This window comes from Stylophora pistillata, chromosome 8 (genome assembly GCF_964205215.1).
Source record: "Stylophora pistillata chromosome 8, jaStyPist1.2, whole genome shotgun sequence".
Taxonomy (NCBI): domain Eukaryota; kingdom Metazoa; phylum Cnidaria; class Anthozoa; order Scleractinia; family Pocilloporidae; genus Stylophora; species Stylophora pistillata.
The window spans coordinates 10738288-10762042 of record NC_142526.1 but is presented as its reverse complement, the minus strand read 5'-3'; the positions used below and the strand labels follow the sequence as shown (position 1 = coordinate 10762042).

The following is a 23755-nucleotide window of genomic DNA, read 5'->3' as shown; positions in this document are numbered from 1 at the left end:
AGCGAAAAGGCCTATTGTTGCGTTTAGTGTGTTGCGTTACATAGCGTTACAACTGCAAGGACATCTATCATAAGTACTCAATCGTGTTGTAAATCTACTTCCCTAAGTGAAGGAAAATTAACTAATCGCGAGTGTCGTGTGGTAAATCTACTATCTTGATCATTGAATGGAGGACAGTTTAATTAGAGCAATGAAAAGAGTCACTTGATCCGTGAAAACCTCTACCTTGCGTGAGGCGACACGACGGCAAGCCGGAAAGCAAAAGGCCGTCGATCGTTGAAAGGTGTTGATAGGCCTGTGCGTCTCTTACCTTTCACTAGCGCTTTTAAATCTTCTACCCTCAACGTTTAGCTCTTATTAGGATATTTCTTGATGACTTTCCTTTGCGATGTGATAATAAGGGTCAGTTTATTGGTGTCATTTCCTAATCTGTATGTTCTTGAGGTTTGGCAAAGCCGGATGAGATTGTGTTACAAAAGGTAATATTTTCTTCTATGCGCGCTTTTTTCTTTGTTTCAAAGTATACTTCTCTCCTACAGAAATAACTCCAGAGATACGTTTCTGAAAACCCTCATCTAGGTTCCTCTATTCTCGAAGGGTATTTTGGAACTCTGTACGTTTTTACTAAACGTGGAGCGATACAACTTCGTTCCTAGGAGGCGTGGGGCTAAAAGTGGAAAAAAGTTGGTGCCTCTGTCTCTTTAATATGCGTTTGTATGTCAAGGGTCAATTCGCTGTTCAATAACTCGCGTCTAGGAATATCATTTCTGACTTTGAAATTATTCATCCCGCCATCGGTTGTAAGTGTAACTATTGCTATCTGTGTCGAGCCGGATTCTTAGGAAGATTGCAGTTTCGAATCTTTCTTAATAACGTCAGTTACCTCCTAAGAACGTCACAGGCCCGTCAAACTTTTTAAAAAATTCGAAGGAACGGCAACAGACGTAGACAGTGAATCCCCATTACAATCCACGTATATTCACGCTATCTCGCTGCCACCCAGGCTGCCACCAAGGAAGATCACTCTAACGCAGGCTGACTCTAACGCGTCAAGATGCAAATATCTCAAATTTTGTTTCACGACCATGATGCAACGCAATCAGAGTGCACACATCCCCTAATCGGAGTGACTGCTGACAGTAGAAACAACGAGCTCAGGAGTCAATTTGTGTGCGGGAGTCTGGGAACAAAGAGCAAAAATTAGCAAACAAACAAATATGGCCACGAGTGTGAAATGAAGGGAATAGAGAGGTTAGTTTCTGTCTTTCTGCGCTTTTGATCGTGTGATTACATACGATATTTGTGTTAAAATTTTAAAGAGATCTAGAATGTTTTTTCAGGGACCCACTGTCTTCTAGCTGTTCATAACAAACATTCATTTGTGGTGTCGGGATTCAAGAACTTGATTTACATAATATTTCTCGTAGATTTCTTTCTGTTCCGAAGGTTTGTTACGTACCATACAATGAATGTTTTTAACTGAAAAAATACAGCAAAAAATTTATAGCATCAAATAGAAGTTTTATCCATTTGTACATCATGGTTTATAACCAAACATTAAACTGATACACTTTTGACGTTCGGTGAATTTCCCCAGATATGTCACGAAATATTTACTAGACAACTTTGGACTGCTCGATTATCGATCCGCTGTCTACTACAAACATTTGGCTTTATGGTACTACAGAATATTCAAGATGCAAAAATTATCGGATTTCTTTTTGGTGTTGTTATATTTTATTGAGTATCTGGGAAATTTGCCTTGAATTTTTCATATCTACAAATTCGTTTCGTAGCTTTCCATACCTTCTAGTTTGTCGTCCCTAATTTCCCTTGATCTCTGAGGGTAGATTACCTTTCTGTATATGATTTCGTGAAAGAATTGATTCTGGTGAACATTAGAAGTATTCAACCATGATTCCTATTTTTTATGAAAATTTACATGATTCAGCATTACTGTTTTTGATATGTCATCACGCTTACATAACAAAGAACACTTCGAGGTCCGAAAAAATTTGATATGTGATTCCAAAAGTTAAATGACAACTGCACACAGTTAGACAAATATGTGCCTTCAGCAATGACATCAGTTCAAAGCACTGTAAATACTCATGATGTGTTTGTCAAATTTTCCATATATTGCCCTAAGAAATCTTCACTAGGAAGTGATGAATTAGGATACAATACACTTAATTCCCATTTTTATTAGAATAAATCACTAACTTTCACAAATGCTACGATCTGACGGGCTACACTACTGGCTGCCTAGTCCATGATTGTGGAGTTGTTAACAAAATAAAATGAAAGTGTGGATCCGTTCAGAAAGATGGCTCATTTGTGCCTTGCCCTATTCAGCTTTGATGTAGTAGCAATCAGAAGCACACAAACTAATTTTTGATTATTTTGATTATTACTATTTTACAGCACCTCTATTTAATACTTAACTTTGTGCTCCAAAAGTCATGGGGCAGAGGTACACACTCTTCTTCACGGCGCGCGAAGGCCGTGAAGATGACTTACGGTGGGCCCTCCATGACAGGAAGATCTCCCCTGACCTGAGAGACCCAGACACAAAGCAGACAGCTCTGCATCTAGCTGCCGCCAAGGGTTGTGTGGGTTGTGTGAAGCTGCTTTTGGATGCTGGTAAGCACTGTTAGGAACTTCTTTAAATGACCATCTCACCTGGAGTGATCAGAATTGTAAGACACTTGATCCACTGCCATGTAGATAAGTTATGTAAATTCTGAAAATTATCAGCCAAACAGATATTGTATAGTTACAACACCAGTTTCAGAGGATTATCTGTGTCCATTAGCAAGGAGATAGCTTTAAGATGTTGAGAGTAAAACGATTGGAGTCAACTCTCCCAGAGAAGTAAAATTGTTGATCAGTTAGAATGCAAGTAAGCTCATAACCTTGAGAACTTATAGGTTATTTTTCTATTTGCCATATCCAGATGTATTTTTCAATGTAAGTAGAGAATTGTGATAAACAGGCTAGTGTTGGTAGGCAGGTACAAAAACTCTTCAAAAAAATTATCAGACAAAAGAAAGGCAGGAATAGCAACAGGTAGATATAGCTTGCACATTAATATTCTGAGAATGAGACTTGCAGACTAAAACACTGCTTTTCATACGTGTGATAATTGTGCATGCTAGTTCATCTGCTAACAAGCTCAGCTGACCTTAAACTACCACGAGTGACCAACACAGAATTTCATTTTACAATATCAAATAGAGAAAAGATGAGAATGTAGAAGAACATAGACCAGGGGATTATTTATTGATTCAATACTGAATTCTCCAAACAAACTTCATAAGAATCATGTGGTGGACAGTAAGGAGAATTACTCATGAGATCTTGGGAGTGAAAATCTTGGTAGTAGAACTCTTGGGAGTGGTCTTGGGAGCAAAATTTTTGACCATGCACCAGTTCAGCTATCTTTTTAACAGAGGAAAGGGAGATGTGGTTTTACAAAAATAGTGATGAAATACCTTTAAAAAACTCTAGCCATTCTTTAACCAAGTTTTATGGTATTTTATTAATTAAAGCATAATCTAAAATTATTGATGAATTGTTACTGGTAATTGTCCTAAATTAAGTTTTAACTATATCTCCAACTTGAAAAATGGCAGGAGCAAAACGGAATGTACAAGAAAAAGATGGCCTTACTCCACTACATCTTGCTGTTTATCATGGCTATGTCAAATGTGTGAGACTGTTGATAGATCATGGGGCAGATGTTAACTGTACGTCAAGGTAATTTTCAATTGATAGATATAAATAAAATATTATTGAGCACAGTAAAATCGCTTATCATTTAGGAAAACTGACAAAAGATGGAAACAGAATTGTTACCGTGGTGAGAGTTTTTGGATAAATCTTTATGGTATTGTTGATGATGTAGCCATTCTCGTTTAGTCTATCTGTTGGTCAGTCGGTTGGTCAGTCAGTCTGTTGTTTGGCCAGTTGGTCATCCAGTTACAGACCAGGAAAAAAAAGAGGAGTGGAAAACAAACAATCTTATCTACCAGGAAATAAGAAAAGAGGAGAACAGACAATATCAATCAGGCAGTATTGAAAGAGCAGGTGATAAGTGTCTAACTTATTTTATATCTGTTGTCAGGTTTGGTAGCACCCCCTTACACCAAGCAGCTTATTTTGGACACTGTGACTGTGCGGCTGTGCTGCTGGCAGGTGGTGCCCTGGTTAATGTGGAAGAGGCCTGGGGTCAAACACCTTTATTTCTGGCAGCACAAAGAGCTCATAGGTTGGTTCTTTGAGTCACTTAATGAGTATGTCATAAACAATAGACCTTTTTAACTTGGGTTGGTGTTTCTTGCATCACAGAGAATGTGATTTTTACTTAAATTGGCAGTAATGTCAGAATCTGATTGGCCAATTTGGTGTTGTCGATAAGAGTACAGCCTACGCTGCTCGCTTCAACATGTCACACAACGTGTCACGCAACGAAAGAATCGTTTTATTTGATGTCTATATTGTAGTAAAAATGTTTTTTTTTTTAACAACTTTATTGACCATTACACATATTACATACAGCAAATTAGAGGACCTAAAAGAAATGGGATATATGTACAAAGTGATTTAAAGTGATAAGGAGAAAAGGTGAAAAGGACTGGTGCGAACGGGACACGAGGAGCCATGCGAGGCACCGCCCATGGTACAGATAATGATTTCAAACACGATCAACCAAAAAACGGTTAAAAACTAGGGATGGCAGGGGCAGGAAGGTACAACTGACCAGGTACAAGGATAGAATATGTCAAAGTGATTGTGCAAGAGTTGAAACATGTGCTCGGTAACAAAATTACGGAAGGAAGCAGTAGTTGAAAAACTGGTAGGGGGTGAAAATTTACAGATATAGTTCCAGAGCTTAACAATACGATTAAAGTAAAAGGCCTGAAAAGTGCTAGTTTTACATACAGGAGTTTTAAGGTTAAAAGAATTACTTAGTCTGGTTCGGCCGTGAGAAACAGGAGAGACAAAATCATAAATGTATATGTGCACGATCCTTCGCAGTAAAGCACTATTTGAGCAATAGTGAAAATCAGACCTGAAAAAAAATTTCAGGCCTGTTTTTTTTTTTTTTTTTTTTTTTTTTTTTTTTCAGGTCTGATTTTCACTATCCTTCACTGCGAAGGATCGTGCACATATACGTTTCATAACCGCAGTTCATACATATGTTTCATATGTTTGTTGTTGTTTGAAAAATCATAAATATTAAAATCAGTAAAACCATTCCGACATTTGTAAAAAAAAAAAACAAGATCTTTGAGTTCGCGGTCACATGTCAGAGGAGGAAGTTTCAAAGTTAAAAGTTTGTCTCTGTATGACATCACGCCTGCACGTTGTTTGAGGATCCACCTCATGGGTCCACTACATTTTAACCACTGTGATGGCGAACATCATCAGTGATAAGAGTGCAGACCACACTAAACCACTGTTGATTTGTCAAGCTTCTCTGTGGGATTATATCTGTCAAAACTCAAAATATCCATATGCGTATGAATGCTTGAATTTTAGAAATGTAAGTGAAAAATAGACCTTGTTAGTATGTTGTCCTGTCGTAGATCATGTGACTGTACTTTCGGGGTTATTTTCTTGGAGAATTGATGGTAGTCATCTTTGCAAACGGCCTCCTGATATGACAGCATCAATCTTACGCAGGATTGAAATTGGGTAATTAGTGTGAGGCACAGATATAACAATGTCAAAATTTTGTTAAACGGTTCAAGAGGTCTAATTAGAAAAAAAATTGAGTAGTTTGTCGTGATAGGCCAAGAAAATTCCACGCAATTGCAAAACAGAATTATCAAATGGTTCGGGGAATTTAAACCAAAAACTTACAGATGTTTTTTTTTTTCTGAAACTATAAAGATTACCAAGTGAGAATTATCAAAGGACTCTCATTTTGAAATACATTTTTTGATAACCAAACACCAAAGCTTAAGGGATAACACGGAACACGAAAGGCCTGGTCTGCGCGCTGGCGCTTGTTACCAGCTCCTCGGCCCGTCATCGTCCGCGGGAAAGTATAAAGACTTGAGGAACACCAGCCCGCGATAGTTCGGCAGGGGGTCTAGCATTTTTGGTGCCAGACCCCCGATAAACCTTCCTCTGAGTTGTTTCCAATCTTCCCGCGGGCGGAGAAACGAGTACCTTGCAGCGCTCGCAGGATATGAAATGCGTAAATGTTTTAGCCGTAATGTACAATTCTGTTCAAAAAGAGATTTGAAGCCTCGTTTGACCTTCGGTCCTGGATTGGTGATAACCTCCGTTTTACCCACTAGGCTAGAAAGTGAACCATCTGTCTTCATACGGCATACGAAACAAAGCAATCAAAGAAATTCTTTTTGTTTTCTAGTGATGTTGTGAGGCTGCTGTTAGAGTATGGAGCATGTGTGAACCAAAGAGATAAGGCTCACTACAAGACAGCCTTGCACGTGGCGTGTGAAGCACAGAGTGTGGCTTGTGTCCAGTATTTACTCGACGCTAGGGCAGACCCAAATGTCCCAGCTGAGGGTGGCTTGACTCCTCTTCATATTGGTATGTAGATCCCTAAAACCTTACCATTCACCAAATTGTTGCAGAGTATTTATTTCCACTTTGAGAAAGAGCAGCTTTAAAATTTTGGATCATGTGTAATTTACGTCGGCCTCAGTCGACACATCAGGGAGCTTAAGCAACCACGACGAAAGGGACGACGACGACATCAAGTAATCGCGGAGGGTCTGGAACGAGGACGTCGTTTTTAGCGGGAAAATGAAACTTAAGCAGTGAAGTTGCTCAAGGAAGACGACGTCTGAAATCTTGTTTATTCTCGCTTCGTCAATTTAAGAAATGACATCGTTCATAGACGTTCAAAACCTTCTTCTCACTCATGGATCAAATTTCCACATATATATCGAAAGTTCGAGAGTAGGTTATTCAATTCTTGAACATCAACAGTCCAAGGAATTATTAAGCTTGAGCTTTATTTACAATAATTTACGTATCGCAAAAGTTTAAAATATTAAATTTTTCGCAAGTTATTTGAGACTTAATTTCAGTTCTAAGTGTTGCTGATATAAACAAACCTATTTTGCACAAGGTTTGTCTGATTTTCAACATGCTTTAGCCTGATATGTTCTATCTCTGATGCTCCTTCCTTTGGCGAGCAAACGACGTAAGTTTGTCAATGTAATCAATGCTAGCTAGCGATCGGCACAGATAGCAGTCGTCGCGCTTCACCCAAGAATACTATTTTTTCCCATGTGATTTTGTCGGAATCATTTTTATGGCTGTAAATCTATATCAAATATTTTGAAAATAGATTCGGAAAACCTGACAGGTATTCAAGCTCATGTTAACACACCGATCTGAAGAATTCTTTGTTGTTTAAAGCGTCTCGATTGAAGAACAGCAACACGCAAAATTTTTTAAGTAGCAATAATCCGGCAGTTCCATACACAGCTTTTGACCGAACGCAGAGGTGTATTACACTTCCATTTAAAACTTTTCATTCATTGAAAATGATAAACAGCACTCTTTCATAAAATATACTCAAATAAATTAAAACCTTACGTGGTCGCTTTCACCGCTTGACTTTACATCTGTTGTGCGAAGGAAGGAATATGAGTTGGTGGGTTTTCGAATTTTATTTGTTTAGAAAACTGAATATGGAGGTTTAAATCAAACGAAGAAGCGAATACAAACTCCAAAGGGCCATAGACTGTCTAAAAACTGACAATAAACCCGCACCTTTTGATGAGAAAAACTGCTCTGAAGTTCGAAAGTTCACGACGACGTGAAACAGGTCCTTCTCGAGTCGTCTACGACAAGACGACGACGGAATTCTTGGTTCGCGCTTGCGCAGTGACGTTCTTGCTACTTCCGGTCGTCGACCTCCGTTCGTCGTCGTGGTTGCTTAAGCTCCCTATCGACTCATTTGCTCTGACGTCTGTGAGCTAACACTTGATACGTCAGCGTAGGAACCCTTTACGGTGGCCTATTTACATTATTAACTCAGTTACAAAAAACCACACTATCGGTCATTAGTCGGCCAATTGTCGACTAGCACTCGATCTGTAGTCGGACGAGCTCCCGGCGACCTTGTAGTCCGTCGACCTCTCCACTGAGAAAAAAATTGGAAACCTTCGGCCGAATACCAACAACTGTAAGACCACTTTCGACTGGCTAAACGAAAATCGTCTTTATGAACCTTTTCATGGTGTTAAAATCATGAAAAGTAGAGAAAAGCTTTATAAATGTTGGTAGGGAAAGGGCTTTTGAGTGCGATCACACAACCACACTACATTGTTGCTTTGCAGCCCTCAGGGGGGAGGAGTCGGAGCCATTGTCACACCTTTTGATAGAGTATGGCGCCCGAAGTGACGTCGTAGATGACAGCGGTAACTCCGCAGAGACTCTCGTCCAATCATTGTTGACTCGTTACGGAAATGGTCCAAATGTGGAAACAGTTTTATCACATCAGCAGCTTTTAGAATTATTTTGGGACAGCCATGGTGAGTTCTTAAATCGTGAATTTCCTTTGTTTCATTGGAACTGTTTGTCGCTGGGATTTATCCATTCGGGATTTTCAGGTCAGCGTGACGAATGGAAAACCAGTGTGCATTTTTTTTTTTTTTTTCAAAAGTTACGCTTATCCAAGACCATCCCGTGCTTTTATTCGGTTGCAATAATTTCGCGCGTTTTTCATGACTGTACCGACTATCCCCGATGACAAGTCTAAAAAGTAAACACAGTGGTCAAACGTCAGGCATGCGCAAGGTGATCAATTTTGGCCGCCCGCGCCCGCCCCAACTTCCCACGCAAAATTTCGAAAGAGAACATTAGCAACAACTGCTGTCTCGCAAACGCAGAATATAATTGAAACGTTCGTAGAAATCTGTGAAGGGAAACAAAAGTGGGGAAAAGGAAAGTTCAACACTTTTTATGAAGCTTATTCAAGAACGGAATCCTGTCAATTTACTACCGTTTTGAGCTTTACGAAAAAAGTTGCTCGCTTTTATAACACCGTAACTTACTGGCTCGTGGCATGAAACAACTTAGTTCTGACATCTGAAAGTAAGCTACCCATTCAGTACATCGTTGGTACATGCGCAGACGTTTGACTGCTGTGTTCCTAAGATACTTAATTTTTTTTCCGCCTTTGTACCTTTTACTTTCTTTCGATACGCACGCAACTCTATTTTCCCGCAATATACGCCGATTGCATGCCACAGATACTTGATTTTCCCGCCCTATTTGCCGGCGGCACAATTTTCGCGTGCTGCGATCAACGAATTGAGACTCAAAGCTTTCACTGGATCAGCTCTTTCTTCAACACATAAATTGTGACATTGACCAGTTCAACTTGAATCATCTGTTATTCTTGGTGATTTCCTTTTTTTTTCTTTTTTTTCTTCTGCAGGAAAACCCGTAAGTTTAAAGCGCCTTTGCCGTCTTTCCATTCGCAAGTTACTGTCTCCCTGCAATATTGATATTATCAATTCTCTTAACATTCCATCCTGCCTCAAAATGTACATTTTAAACGTAGTTCAAAGCAAGAATGTGGACACCATGATGTCGAATTAATGTTCAATTTGTACAGTCTTAATTTATTATTGATGGTTTGCAGTGAGGAAGAAACATCCTCACCGAATTGACTTCAAAGTACTCTGTTTTTGGATTTCCTCTTGGAAAACGATCTCAGAGTTTCATTGATATTAAGTTACTATTTATTTCTACCTTTTTTAATAATACCTGTATTGCTTTTATGATAGATTTTATCCCCACCAAAAGTTTAGATGGTCATTTTAGCAGTGAAAGCAATTTCTTGGTTTTCGTGTTACACCATTCATTCCCAATATCTCGATGAAAATTCTCCCTACCGTCTGCCATACGTTTTCTGTAAAGGTTGTTCTGAGAATTTGGTATTTAATCAACTAATAATCCCCTAATTGATATGTTTCTTTACTCTCATAACTTGGTTGCCCGGTGTTATATGAATATTTTAAGGAGAAATTATGTCTTGATCACTCCTGGAAGTAGCAAGGTTAAATGGAAAAATTCTTATTTCTCTTTCTCGTGTGTAGCACGTGATTGACCTTGAATATATACAAAATACAAAATTGTCCCTTCATGGTAATATATGTTTGACTTCAATGCACTCGCCTGAAAGGGTGTTGAAAATATGATGTGTTAAATAGTTCCTCTTTGCGAGCACTTTTTCATTGGGTATTGACAAATGAAACCAAAGAAATTACTGGTGCTAGTCAAAAAAAGATTTTAAGAATGAAGGAAAGTTGTAAGAAATCACAGTAAACACATGTGAACTGTGTTAAGCGCGGGAAAACGCCGGCAAGTGGCGAAGTCGTGATTAGTTTCAGTTTTGCATCTGATTGGCAGCAAGGATGGCGTGGGTTTCCTAGACCAATTACAGGGCGTTGTGAACCAAAACCGATGCCCTGCGGAATTACGTTGGACGCATAATTGAAAACTGCTCTTGTTTTAATGTATAGAAATAATCATCAAGAAATTAGAAAGGGCTCGGTCATCATCGGATATATTACGACAGGAACTCATAGGGCTTAGAAACCAGTATTTAATAAATGGAAAAATGGAAAACTTATGTAATGTGTGAAAATAGCCTTTTCCAACGTTTCATAAGTAAATAAACTGAAACAGTTTCCAATTAAAAAAACGTGAGCGTTTATATTAAATTCACTTAAATTTACATGAAACTTAAAAGTAGTTTTAAAATTAGTTCAGTGCAACAGCATTGCAATATGATATTTTGGGAACAATTCACAAATACAGCAAAACACGTTTTAAATCTCAAGTAAAGCTAAAGTTAATATATGACCAAATTTACTGAGATGCAGCAGTGGAAACTATCATTTGCGCAGCAATTTTTTTTTGTTTTTTGTTTTTTTGTTTTTTTGTTTTTTTTTTTTAATGTCTCGTTATAGCTGGTGTACTAATGCAAAACAATCTCTGGTTTCGGTGACAATTTATCTAGAGACCCTCTTCTACGAAACGCTTAAGCACGAGTCAGTCTTTCGTAGTGACTCGCGCCTGTTTCATAAGTGAAAACTGTAGTTGAGCCGTTCTTTGGTTGGTATTGGTCTATTCCTGTTGGGGTAAGATGTCCACTCTCTTTGTCTTTAATCAACCAGTATCTTTTGTGGGCGGGATCCTGAACCGTCAAAAAATGAAAAAAGAAAATGTTAGTTATTGGAGAATTTTTGTCCGGTGACTTCTTCACAATGGTATCTTAATTCAAAATTTGCGACAAGAAATATGAGATAGAGCATACCATGAAGAGGCATTTCTGTTGGCATGGAAACCTCGCATACAAGAGGAGAAACTTAAAGTTCATGATTTACGAAACAGTGTTTAAAGTATACGTGAAGCGCGGCTTTTTCTCACATTCGAACGTAAAATGTGATTAAAACACCTCTCTCTCCCCTCCCACTCCCCCTTTGATACATTCTTCCAAGGAATGAACACAAAGAAAAACTGAATTATGATAATACAATACCTCTTGAATCCCATCCATGGCGATGACAAAATCCCCCAGACCACCATAGTAGGTGGTGGAATATTTATTGAACGACCCTTGTGGATCTTCGTCAGCAGCTTTCTTCATTATGTCAACAAGAATCGTACCTTGAGGCACCTGGGTGGTGTAGGGAGCAGGGATTGGTTTGTCCACAATGGTAACATCCCAGTCCTGTGCGATTGTAACAGTGATCATGTCCATCTCGTTCTAAGTAGATGCAAAATATCACGTTTGCTATTTTGGTGGTATAAAATCGTGATGCTGTCAGGGAGGGTTTAACCTCGTTCCCAGGGTTTCTCTGACTCGTCTTCCGTAGCAAAGAGCCTTGGAAACGAGATTGATGGAGATTGGAAGAAAGTCCCGTCGCAACCTTCGCCGAAATGAGCCATTGTGATAAAGTACATATGTTAAAACTTTATCATCTTACTCAACGCCATCAAAACATACAGGTAAAGAAAAATTCAACTGGATCGTATACAGACTCGAGCTATTTGATCGTGAATTTCACGCTACAGATTATTTATTACGATCGGATGGCAACAAAGACATTGCAATTGGTACCGATTATATCCAGTCCGGCAGCCGCGATCCTGAGCTGGGTTACTCTCCAAACAGAAAGATAAAACGTTGATGCCCCTTTTCGTATGGGGAAGAATTATGAAATTGACACTTCATATATTATGTCAGTAAACTTTACTATATGCTTCGCCATGTTAGGCATGACAAGAAGGAAATTCAGTCTTGTTACGAAACAAAAATGTCAGCTTGTTTCACTTCAATTAATATAATAATATAATAATATATGATTAATATATAATATATAATTATAACTGTTATAATTAATATATAATATATAATTATAACAAAAATGTCAGCTTGTTTCACTTCAATTAATATAATAATATAATAATATATAATTAACATATAATATATAATTAATATATAATTAATATATAATTAATATATAATATATAATTAATATATAATTAATATAATAGTTCTGATCAATTCAAGACCGAAAGAACAGCGCCAATAGAGTTCTTCACCCGGATGCCAAACAAATCAAACCGAAATATCTCGCATGCATCAAATATTAAGAACATCGCAGACTTAATCCGAGAGAATATTAACAGTGACTTGGCTCTGCTCTTGAATGAAGACATAGTATGACGAAGACAATATATTTTAAAAGTCTCCTCGAGCAAAAGACAGACCGCTTTGAAGTTCATTTTATCGGTCTTTACCAAAATATTTTTCGATGGCTCCTTTTGTTAAGTCTCCGCCTTATGGCTCTGAGCTCGAGCCTCTATGTTTTGACGCAGCCGCGAATATTATCGCGAGAAAAATCGAGTCAGCCAAGATTACTTCCGCTCGTAAAACCGAAAGTGGAACACTCGCAAATAAATGACGTCACCCATAGTAACGTCACGTTTCAAATTTTGTACATAACTTCCTGTTTGTTCAGGTTCGTGATAAACCAGCGATTCTACGAGCTGATTTTCTCAACTTCTTAATCTAAATTGAATTCATTTCAACAATTAAACTCGCAAAAGTTGTTAGACGGGTCTGTAAAGCTATGTTTAAAGTTGTACGACGAAATAGCTTCGGTCAGTAGTTGCGACTTGCGAGTCACTCGAAATCGGTCATTTCTTGATCGGTGGCCCACTGTAACAGGAAAAAATTCGTACATCGTGATGCACACAAATTTCTTAATATAGCTTATTCGTCGAGCCACGATAAAACAGGAAAACTCGACTGAGATTTCTTCACTTAAACTAGACCCATACAGCGAAAAAATTGGAGATTACTCGTCACTACAGCGCAAACTTGCAAACAAACAGAACTATTTTAACAATTTTATGAAAATTCATTTTCTACAATAGAATAGCGACTGTTTATAGTCTCTTTTCTACGATAATTCAGTTTGCTTACCTTTGTGTAATTGTGTAGAGCTGAATTTTTGTAGATTAACCGTTGATGGCTGATGGAAACCTGGAGTAGCTAATAGGTTGAAAATATCCAAAAATGCGTTCAAAAGATTAGGTCAACGCAGCAATTGAATGTGTTCCGCGTAGCACAACAATTTTATTTTCTGGATTGGCCGAGAAACTCAGTCCACGAATTTGATAGGCTCATTGCACACTCGTACCCAGTTCAACTTTTCAAGACACGGATCACGGTTAAGCGATCAATTTACCTTCAAAAAAACATCACGGCTGTTCGAACTGAATTAGGTGGGATGCAACGGAGAGCTTATTCGACTAAAAGTTTCCAAACCCCATTAGAAGTGTTAAAGGACAAAATTTGACTTTGTGTTCTCACTAGAGATATTAGGGTGTGAAGGTCGGGCAATATGGAGACTGGGGAGAGTTATACAGTCTAATTTCCTTGGTTGTGCATTCAGTTGAAAAGTACTGAGGCTTCACTACCTGTAAAAGAATCCCCAAAGGAATGTCAAGTACACGGTCAACATTTTCATGAGTTATTCACGGAAAATCAACGGGGATTTTTTTTTTTTTGGACTGAAAATTATCATCGCATGTCCTCCGATGAACTTTGGTTTTACGCTTCACTAGAGATGCTAGGATGAAAATGGCTATGAGAACATGGAGAATGAAGTCTCGTCTAACCTATGCTGCAAAATCAAATGTATTCCTAAATTCTTCCTACATTCAGTGAGAAAATGTCTGATTTTTCACTACCTTTAGGGAATCTCAAAAAAAAAAAAATTGTGAAGCGCACGGTCAACATTTTCATCAAGTATTCATGCAAAATCAACGGAAACTTTTTGGGTTCAAAAAATCACTATCCCGTATCGAGAAAAAAAACCGTAGGCTGTGTTTTATTGACATCAACCGTTTCATCCCCAACCATTATTTAATGGCAACCAGAGTTAAACGTTAATAAGCCCGCGTAGACGACAGCGGTCGCTATCCATGCTTTTTCATCTAACTCAAACAGGTTTTAAACCGGTTGAAAACGTTTATCAACCAGATCAATTTGAAAAAGCTTATCCCTACAGCATACAACCTAAGATGTGACTGACACCGCACGTTACAACATCAAATAAACAGACAAATGACAAATCATTAATATATCGCAGCATTACATTTTCCTTAACTGAAATAAGAGTGAAAATCAGCGAAGATTAAACACGTTTTGATATTTGAAATTATAAGCATTGAGAGCGATGACAGCAAACAAAAATCTAACAAAGCTGAAATAAAACACAAATGTATATCTTTCACCATTTTATTCTTCTCATAAAATAACTGAAAAAAGCGAAATTCAACGAAGATTAAACACGTTTGAAGATTACAAAGATTACAAAGCCTAACAAAACTACGAAAAGCCACAAAAGTTTTTCTTTTCGACGCCTTACTACATTCGTTATAAAAGTCAACTGACTATATCTAAAATTGCATCCAAAAGCATTTAAGTATTTTCTTGAAATTACTTGTAAAACACCGTAGAAAGCTAAATGTGTAACTTTAACGACGGAAGTTTTCTACACCTCAAAATCTAGAAATACAATGTAATGCTAGCGTACTACTAAAATTCCACCGTGAAAAGGTTTGCGTAGTACTTGAAATTGATTCTTTGACTAGAGCCATTACGTAATCAAGGCGTTTTTTTTTTTTTAACCTTTAAAAGTTACAAAAACAGCAGGCCTTCCACAATGGCTGAGATGCACAGGAATACCAATCCCATCCCAACAAATTCTCCACTAGAGTTGAACTCCTGCTCAGATTCCTTGCTTGTGATAAACTTAAGGATCGTAGCTGAGCCGTCCTGTGGTTTGAACTGATCTACAAAGGGTGGGCTGAGTTTTTCAGTGGCTTTGTCGTAAATCTTCCACTGCCAGTCCTTGGTAGAATCCTCAACACTCGAAACAGGAAGCGTTAATGCAGCGATAATCTAAACTCGATTAAACTAGCCTTACGTAAGTGAGAGTAATATTTGCACTTACGCCCCCACCTCCACATTTTGGTGCAATTTGGTCAGCGTGCTCCTACCCCTCTCTACTGGATTAGGAAGGTGGAGAATTTCGGTGTAGGATTGGGGATATTTGTTGCATTTTGTTCCGTCCTAAGGTTTAATGTTTCGCAGTATAAGCAGCTTTTGTAATGACCAACTTGGACTCCAAAAAATGCTTCAGACCTGCAAGAACATCTCGAGGTGAAAAATGATGACATCCATCAATTCAAATTATGCAAAATAAGAGTAAATGGCTACCGATCACATACCTCTTTAGCACCGTTCATGGAAGTGATGAAATGCCCCTGTCCACCATAATAGGTGGATGTATATTTATTGAAAGGACCCTTGGGATTTTTATCCGCAGCTTTGTTGATGATTTCTCTGAGAGTCGTGCCACTGGCCACTTTGGTGGAATAGGGGGGAGGAACGGGTTTTTTAATAACTTCCGGATTCCAGTCCATTCCAATTGTAATTGTGATCGCAGATGATGGTGTCTGGAACGAAATCAAACGCATTTGTGTATAGTTAAAATCGCTAATTGGACTTTCTTTGTGTGAGTGCGGAACTTCGCAAACATTGTTCCACCGCTTCCCGCTTGTATCGCGTTTACTTGTTAATAAGCTGCAAGTGTTTGCGTCTTTCATATTTCATTAATTGTAAGGTGTATTTCGTTTTTGATGTGTTCATATCGCTGCGAAATGCTGTGTAATTCATGTTGCATTGCCTTGCTAAATTTCCCTCGAAAATTGATGAAAAGGAACTAACTGTCACTTTCATGGTTTAATTTATTACCTTTCATCTTTTCTTTCCTTCTCGTAAATCACTACTAAAAATAGCAAGTCTCATCAACAGTTCACTGAAAAATGAGTTTCTCTCTTTCCTTCACTTTTGCCCAAATTTTCTAACCTTTATGTACTGACCCCAGTTTCCCTGGGTCACATTCAAACAAATCAAGCGTGTACTGGGTACTAACCGGTAGATTGGAATGCTTTTTACAGCGTCCACTAGTACTCGCATTATTACCATGACTCGAGTCACTTGGAAGTTTAGTAAATCGGAAGAGAGTGGTGGAGTCGTTAGAAGGCAGGTACGAGCTCACTCCACATCTTAGTGAAGCTCCAGTTTGCTCATCATAAATCATCCAGTACGAGCTTTTGTCAGGATTGTTTTCTGTGCCATTTATGGAGGTGATGAAATATCCCATGACGCTGTAGTAAGTGCTTTTGTATTTGTCAAAAGGGCCTTCCTTCTCGTTGTCAGCAGCTTTGTTCATAATGTCAATCAGAAAAGTTCCGTTGGGAACCTTTGTGGTGTAGCTGGCTGGAATCGGTTTAGGAACATCGGTAACATTCCAGTCAAGTTTCAGGGTGACTGTGATCTGCAATATAAAAGACCAGTTTGGAGTAAGTGCATGTGAGGATAATTTAAAGTTCTTATCAAAATTATTTCAATAAGGATCTCACTTACCATGTAACACGTTTTGCCTTTGAGGTCTTTGAGCGGTCGCTGTTCCCCGTGATATCATCTTTTGTTCTTTCCAACCGCTTCAGATGCTTTGGTTTTCGTTTTCAACGCTCACTTATATACCGTAAGATAATTTTTAAAGACATGTAAAGCTTGGGACTACAAAAGTACAATATGAGGGATTAAGAGAATAAAATTTTGTTTGAAAATCGAACAGTATATTCATCCACCCATCGTAAAACGCATCTCTCTCTACGCCTAACATTTTCCACTCGTTTCTCGCATTGGTTTTACTGTGTAAGACCTTTTTAAACCGATAAATCGTCATGAACGTATATAGATAGCTCATAAACGAGGTATTTACATGTTCGTCATATTTTCTTAGAAACGGTAGTTCGGATTGAACTTTACTATCACAGGCATCAACTTACTTCAGAGGTAGGTATTGACTTCGCCATGGAGGCTGAAATTAAAATTGAAATTCAATCTTTTCATCAAGAAGGATGCAATTCTAACAGAAATGTGCAAAAGGCGAAGAAACTGTTTTTATAACCCTTTTTTTTCTCGACTTTAAAAAGGTAGCTTATCAGGTTCACTGAGTGATTTTAATAACGGTTTCATCCTCACAATAACTGCGCGGTTTTGGGACCTGGAAATAACTCAATTTGTCAAGGGTTGAAAGAATTCACCCCCCCCCCCCCAAGTGTTTATATTATGTTACGACTGTCGACAGTGATTTCATCTTATTTAGCTCAGATGAAACTTTTAGATGAGTAACATCATATTTCATTTACCTGGAATGGTGCCAGTGATTGCAAAGAAGAGTGACAAACTGATCCAGGCGGTAAAAGACATCTTTATCTTCGCTGTTTACAAACCAAATTGTCAGAGTGTTGACCTAAAAAAAAATGCGTTCTTGATGATTTGTATATGACTTTCTAATCTCGGCCAAAGGTTGTCCACTATCATTTCAATACCTCACAGTACTTTTTATGTAGAGGAAAGGTAAAAGCTTTGTGATCAGGAAGTAGAGCAACAAAGCGTTTTTATGGAACTCTATTGTAACGACCACGCATTCAGTTAGGTTGAGCGACCTTACAAAGGAAGAGTGATTTATTGGGCGGAAGTGATTATTGGGCGAGGCTTATTCCATTTTTCAATAACCCCGGAATAATTGTTGAGATGGCGTCACGCTGGCTTGAGACATCGAGCCGGTATATGTCAACGTCACTTTAAAAGATCATGACGGAACGATCTCTTTTTTACTTCCTTGACGATAACAAAAGCTGATACCGGACCTTAAAAATAAATGACGACACCCATAGCAACGACACGTTTTAAAGTTAAAGATGATGCTGTTCTATTTTGTGACGTATCAACACGTCAAGAACTTCAAATTGCTCTGGAACGTGAATTCACTGAAATCAGTAACTGGTACACTGATAACAGGTTGACTATAAATGTCGAGAAGACCAAATTTATGCTGGCAGGCAGTAAAAGGATGTTATCCTTATTTGAAGACTTTGAGTTGCAACCAAATGGTGCACAAATCGATCGCATATAGTCATTCAAATATCTGGGAGTGACAACGGATGCAAAATGGAGCTGGAAGCCACATATCAGCAATTTGCTAAAGAAATTAGGTCATCGTCTTTCTTTGTTTAATCGCATATTTCATATGTTAGACAATAGAACTCGCATAGCCTTCTACAATGGGCTAGTGCTGCCACACCTAGACTATACCGACACAGTGTGGGGAGATCAACCCGGTCTAAAATCGGAAATGGAAAAATTGCAAAGTTTTCAGAACAAATTTGCGGAGAAAATTAAATTAGTCAAGATATCTTCTTCAGAAGCTCTAAAGTGCCTAAATTGGCTCCCTCTGGCTGGAAGACGTCTATTTCATCGTTGTACCACCGTAGAAAATGCAATCAAAGGAGACATTCCGCAACATTTTGAAAGTTTTAAATCGACATTGAGAAGTTCGCATGGCTACAACACTAGAAATGGCTACTTACCTAGACTGCCTAAACCTAAAACGGAATGCGGAAAGAGGGTGTCCTACTTCCGTTTTATAAATGACTGGATGTCCCTCCCAGTATTTCTAAGAAGGCAAATGCCATGCAAAATTTTTAAGGAAACCCTTACAAGATTCTTAATGGATAAATATTTAAATGATGGATAAAACTTTAGATATACGCCGTTTTAGATCTGTGACATTTGTATTTCTTATTTTAGCTTTTAATACTTTTTATTTTTACGGAGGACCTCCCTGAAAACCACGTATTTACGTGACGGGCGCTTCCTCCTTAAAGATTGTTTATTATTATTATTATTATTATTATTATTATTATTATTATTATTATTAAAGTGAAGTTCCTGTTTAGGCTTGTAGTTAAGCAGCCAATTTGGAATGAAAAGGTTTTTATGTCAACTTTTCGATTTAACTTACATTCAGGTCATCAGTTAAATTTGAGTTTACAAATTTTAGCCTAGTTTCGAACCGTGCTACAAAACTCTTTCGGTCAGCCGTAGTCGCGGGTCACTTAAAATCAGGCTTAACTACGATTGATTGGAGGCCAGCTATGAACATTGCGGTTTACTCCAACTTTTTAATATATAGCTTTCACATCATCTAGCCGGCCACGATAGAACAGGTAAACTCTGTTAACATTTCTATCTCCGTTTCAGCTAGACTTGTGCAGCGAGAAAAAACAACGCAAACATGCAAGTCAAGAAATGCTCATCTGTCACAACACGAAATTCCTTCGCTTACCTTTTAAAACCGAGTAGAGTTGATCTCTTGTAGATTAATGGTTGACGGAAATCAGGAGTAGCTAATAGCTTGAAAATTTCAGAAAAATTTCCCAAGACATCAGCTCAACGCAACGATTGACTGTCTTCCGCTTCGGTAAAAATTTGTATATATAGTTTTCTCAGAATTATCTATAGGTGGACCGAGAACCTCAGCCCTTAAATTGGATTGGCTTATCACACACTCGTACCCAGTTCAGCTTTTTGAGACGCGAACAATAATCAGTTGGTCAAATGACCTCTGGAGAAATCTCGTTCCTCGCTTTGGTCTTACAGCACAGATACCTCATAGACGAAGTATTTACTGCACGTTTACCATATTTTCTTAGATATGGAGGCTTGGCGTGAACTATCTTACATCACAAGTAGCTCGGGGGTTCATTGTATTGGGTTCACCATCCACTGAGGCTAAAATTAAAATGAAATTCCATCTTTTCATCAAGAAGACTGCAATTTTGAGACAGAAAACAGAAATATGCAAAAAGCAAAGAAACTGCTTTTCAAACCCCTATTTTTTTCCACTTTAAAATGATCAGCAGGACAAATTTAACATATTATGGAAACTGTGGAAGATTTCACCGAAGAGAATTGAAGAGAATCAAAGTGGAAAACATAACACCGGCGCCAGAATCAAGCTAAAACTCTGTGGAGCTTCCTTAGGTGACGAGGTGACACGTTATTGCAAAAGATTTCTGCAGCAAACCACTTCGTGCATTTTGTTTCCAAAAAAAGTCTGGGCAAATCATTTCAAACCTAAGATCACCGATCAAGTTCAAATCGGTTTGAATTTTGGTGACTCTCATGGTGGATAGAAACTCATTCTCAGGGGAAATTCTATATATTTTACGAGGATTTTCACCGCAAGATGTCTCCGCGAATTGTTCCGGCGCAACATTTAAAGTCTCAAATGGACCTACTACCCTCTTCCTTGCGGTAACCGATTGAATATTACTCTCTGTCTATATGGGAACGTAGGCCCGCTTTTAATCCCAGCTGTAATCCAGCTGGGTAAATCTTTTATTTTGTTAAAAAAAAAATCAGCTCGATTACTCGCGGTAACCAGCATGAATAAGGTGCAAGCCTGATAACCAGGAAAAAACATTTGCTTAAACTTCCAGCCCGTCCACTGGTAACTGGGTGAACCCGTCTTCTGATGAAAAGAGGAAAGAGGTTTGAAGGAAGATAACAGTGAATGGGCCAACCTTGTTGACTAAGTTCAGATGAATGGTTATTCGGTTCAGGCGAATCAAGCTCAGGAGAAGAGATACGAATTAGATTTCTTTGAAATTTTTTCTGGGCCTAGTTGTTTAAAGGGCGGACAACGGTATACAACAGATAAATCGCTATCCAGCGGATAAATGTGAACAAATGTATTGCCGCTCTATCTACTAAATAAATATTTATCCCAGTGTATAGCATATACAGCCTTTGAACAGCCAGGGCATGGAATTAAAGTTAGTCAGAGTGCTTTGAGGCTAGGCCGACTTAAATATAATTCGATGTAGTCTGTTTCTTTATCTGTTTAACGCCGGCACGTAAGCTTTTGTAAAAAGTGTAAGAAAAAAAAAAAAATCGGTAAATATCAGTTTCTTCAGCAAATGATTTTATTTTAATCAGGCTAAAAAATCAGGAATAAAACCTTTTTGTCCCTTCATCAAAATTCGTTTCAATATTCTTTTTAGATTACGAAAAGTGTTTGTGTTTTTTTTGTTGATGTTCGCTCGTGGTTGACCTATTTTGACCCTCTTACGGTAATTGGCCAAATAACAGCCATACCGACACAACTCTTCCTAAATTTATTTTCTTATTTTGTTGCTTCGAGCGCTCTTTGGCTCATATTAAAAATGTTTGAAAAATTTGTAACAGTGCCTAGCAGAAGTTCGTTAAGGATGAGTGTATGCAAAAACAAGTCCATTCGTACCTCACATATCGGGAAAACATCCTCGATGATGTCATATGAATATGTCGGTCGTGGAGAACGCTTTTCCGAATCTCCCGAAAACTCGTACGTTTTATGTTTAGGAACAAATTTAAAACTTAAGGGAATCTGTCTGTCTCAGGACACGAACTTTTTAACAGTTTCACATCATACTTGTAATTATACCCGGCGGAAATACCCTTAAATACACCTACATGTGTTTGAACCCGGAAATAACTCTACCGTCGATGTAGATTTGACATCATTTACTCACCAAGAGTTTATCTGTTGCGATGTTAGAAAGTAATGTTATTCCATCAATCTTACCGGAAAAGGATGTAATACCCAATTGATGAAAATAAATATTTTTTTATTATTTATTAACTTCGCCAAGCAACAACAATCAAAATAAATAGATATAAAAAATTTTAAAAAATGACAGAAAAATTGCAAAAACCGCAACAGCATAGCCAATTGCAGCGGGCCCAGAATATAAAAGAAGATAAGACGAGAGAAGAAGAGAAAGGAAACTATCGATCTTGCTACATGCAGCAAGCAATCTTAGAATTTAGAGGACGAACAGCATTACATTTTAAACAAATAGACTTAAAGGTTTTGGGATTATTCAGATCGCAAGAGATAAATAAACTGGCCAGATGGTAGTTAGACATTACGGTCTTAAATTAGTTCAGAGTTTGGTTTTCATTGTTAATAATACTGGCTGAAGTGTTCCAAATCTGACAAGTTCTGTTGAAAAAGATTTGATAAGTAGTAGTTTTGCATTTTTTAGGAGCAAATTTGATGACAGTGTTAGTGTAGCGTGTAGTTCTTGCAACACGATTTACGGGTAGTACAGAACCATTCAAAGAGACAAGGTTATGCGTAGCCTTGTAGAAGAATATCATATCCATAAATTCGAGCCAAAACGTGATGGGGAGAAGTTTCAACGATTAGAGTTGTGTCCTATAATCTATCGATGTTCAGAACGGCAAACGCAAGATGAACTTTGTGGCACGTCTTTTTATGAACTCTAACTTGGAAATTAGTTGGATGGATTGAGGAGCCCACACTTGGGTGGCATAACCAATATTGGGGCGCACCAGGCCGATGTATAGAGTGCGCCTCACAGGTGTTTATGATGAATTTAGCATTCTTTTGGATGTATCCCAAGAGCTTGCTTGCACGGGCAGCTTGCTCATAGACTTGGTTGTTCCAGGTCAGGTCGCTGGATACAGACACACCTTGGTCACGCTCCGACGCTGTAGACTTAATGACGCAGCTACTAATCTGGTAGCTCGCAGAGATTGGACGTCGTTGCCCTGAAATGGTTTGGACCTTGCATTTGGTCTCGTTGAAGGACAGTCCTGAGTAAGTAGACCACACGAAAAGGCTATCAAGGTCCTCCCGAAGTGAGGCGCAATCATCCCTGGTCTTTATCTCTTCATAGATTTTTGTATCGTCCGCGAACATCATTACCTCGCTGTTTCTTACAGCACTCGAGAGACTGTTCACATAAATTAGGAAATGGGGCTGGTCACAAAATGGACCCCTGCGGAATACCGGAAGTGACTGGTAGGTCACGTGAGAATGCACCAAGTACGGTGACACGCTGACGTCGGCCTATGAGGTAGGAGCTAAACCATCTTAGTAACCCGGATCAGTGGACTAAGCTCTCGATTACAGTCCCTTTTTGCGAGTTTAGTGGTTGATAACCACATGACTCATGGCAACTAAACCTTCCCAAAAGAAGGAGCTAGGAAGATGCTCGAAATCTAACGATCAGTCGCAGAGGAAAACAAAACTAACCCGGAAGTCTTGCAAGTAAAACTCTTAACCATGCAGTACAAAGGTTCTTTTGCCTTGCGTGGTGCTAGAAATTGCGCACAAAAATGACAAGCTGGTCAAAGCAATGACAGATATGTCTACCTTCTCTGTTTACGGACCAAGTGATCAGAAAGTGAACTGAGAGAATGTCAGAAATTGATATTCGACTTTTGGTCCCAAATCCCAGC

At 38.4% G+C, this 23755-nt stretch overlaps 3 protein-coding genes across 4 annotated transcripts; 1 reads left to right on the top strand and 2 right to left on the bottom strand.

The window, feature by feature from the left end:
- The first annotated feature begins 1145 nt into the window (after positions 1-1145).
- Positions 1146-10705, top strand: LOC111332453 (uncharacterized). Its single transcript, XM_022937793.2, has 7 exons — positions 1146-1251; positions 2425-2643; positions 3636-3759; positions 4127-4270; positions 6386-6567; positions 8331-8525; positions 9434-10705. Exons 2-7 carry the CDS (start codon positions 2463-2465, stop codon positions 9595-9597), a joined length of 990 nt encoding a protein of 329 aa, XP_022793528.2. The 5' UTR covers positions 1146-1251; positions 2425-2462; the 3' UTR covers positions 9598-10705.
- On the bottom strand, positions 10589-13658 carry LOC111332454 (uncharacterized). Its single transcript, XM_022937794.2, has 3 exons — positions 13499-13658; positions 11546-11773; positions 10589-11200 (listed from the first exon to the last, which is right to left on the bottom strand). Exons 2-3 carry the CDS (start codon positions 11765-11767, stop codon positions 11045-11047), a joined length of 378 nt encoding a protein of 125 aa, XP_022793529.1. The 5' UTR covers positions 11768-11773; positions 13499-13658; the 3' UTR covers positions 10589-11044.
- Positions 13659-14804: 1146 nt separating this feature from the next.
- LOC111332411 (uncharacterized) lies at positions 14805-19942 on the bottom strand. Of its 2 annotated transcripts, XM_022937735.2 has the most exons (6): positions 19788-19942; positions 17806-17909; positions 17443-17474; positions 16521-16925; positions 15814-16041; positions 14805-15445 (listed from the first exon to the last, which is right to left on the bottom strand). In XM_022937735.2, the coding sequence occupies exons 2-6, from the start codon at positions 17864-17866 to the stop codon at positions 15221-15223; spliced, it is 951 nt and encodes a 316-aa protein (XP_022793470.2). In that variant the 5' UTR covers positions 17867-17909; positions 19788-19942; the 3' UTR covers positions 14805-15220. The 2 variants fall into 2 exon arrangements, with proteins under 2 accessions (XP_022793470.2, XP_022793471.2); XM_022937736.2 differs by lacking the exons at positions 17443-17474; positions 17806-17909; positions 19788-19942 and adding an exon at positions 17015-17423.
- Positions 19943-23755: the final 3813 nt, after the last annotated feature.

Coding starts and splice junctions, on each gene's coding strand:
- LOC111332453 (XM_022937793.2), top strand. CDS start 2,463: ATGGGGCAGAGGTACACACTCTTCTTCACGGCGCGCGAAGGCCGTGAA. Junction 3,760..4,126: donor GATGTTAACTGTACGTCAAG/GTAATTTTCAAT, acceptor ATCTGTTGTCAG/GTTTGGTAGCACCCCCTTAC. Junction 4,271..6,385: donor GCAGCACAAAGAGCTCATAG/GTTGGTTCTTTG, acceptor TTTGTTTTCTAG/TGATGTTGTGAGGCTGCTGT.
- LOC111332454 (XM_022937794.2), bottom strand. CDS start 11,767: ATGGACATGATCACTGTTACAATCGCACAGGACTGGGATGTTACCATT. Junction 11,201..11,545: donor CCATGGATGGGATTCAAGAG/GTATTGTATTAT, acceptor TTGACGGTTCAG/GATCCCGCCCACAAAAGATA.
- LOC111332411 (XM_022937735.2), bottom strand. CDS start 17,866: ATGTCTTTTACCGCCTGGATCAGTTTGTCACTCTTCTTTGCAATCACT. Junction 16,926..17,442: donor AGTCAATACCTACCTCTGAA/GTAAGTTGATGC, acceptor TTTATATTGCAG/ATCACAGTCACCCTGAAACT. Junction 15,446..15,813: donor CCATGAACGGTGCTAAAGAG/GTATGTGATCGG, acceptor TCGAGTGTTGAG/GATTCTACCAAGGACTGGCA.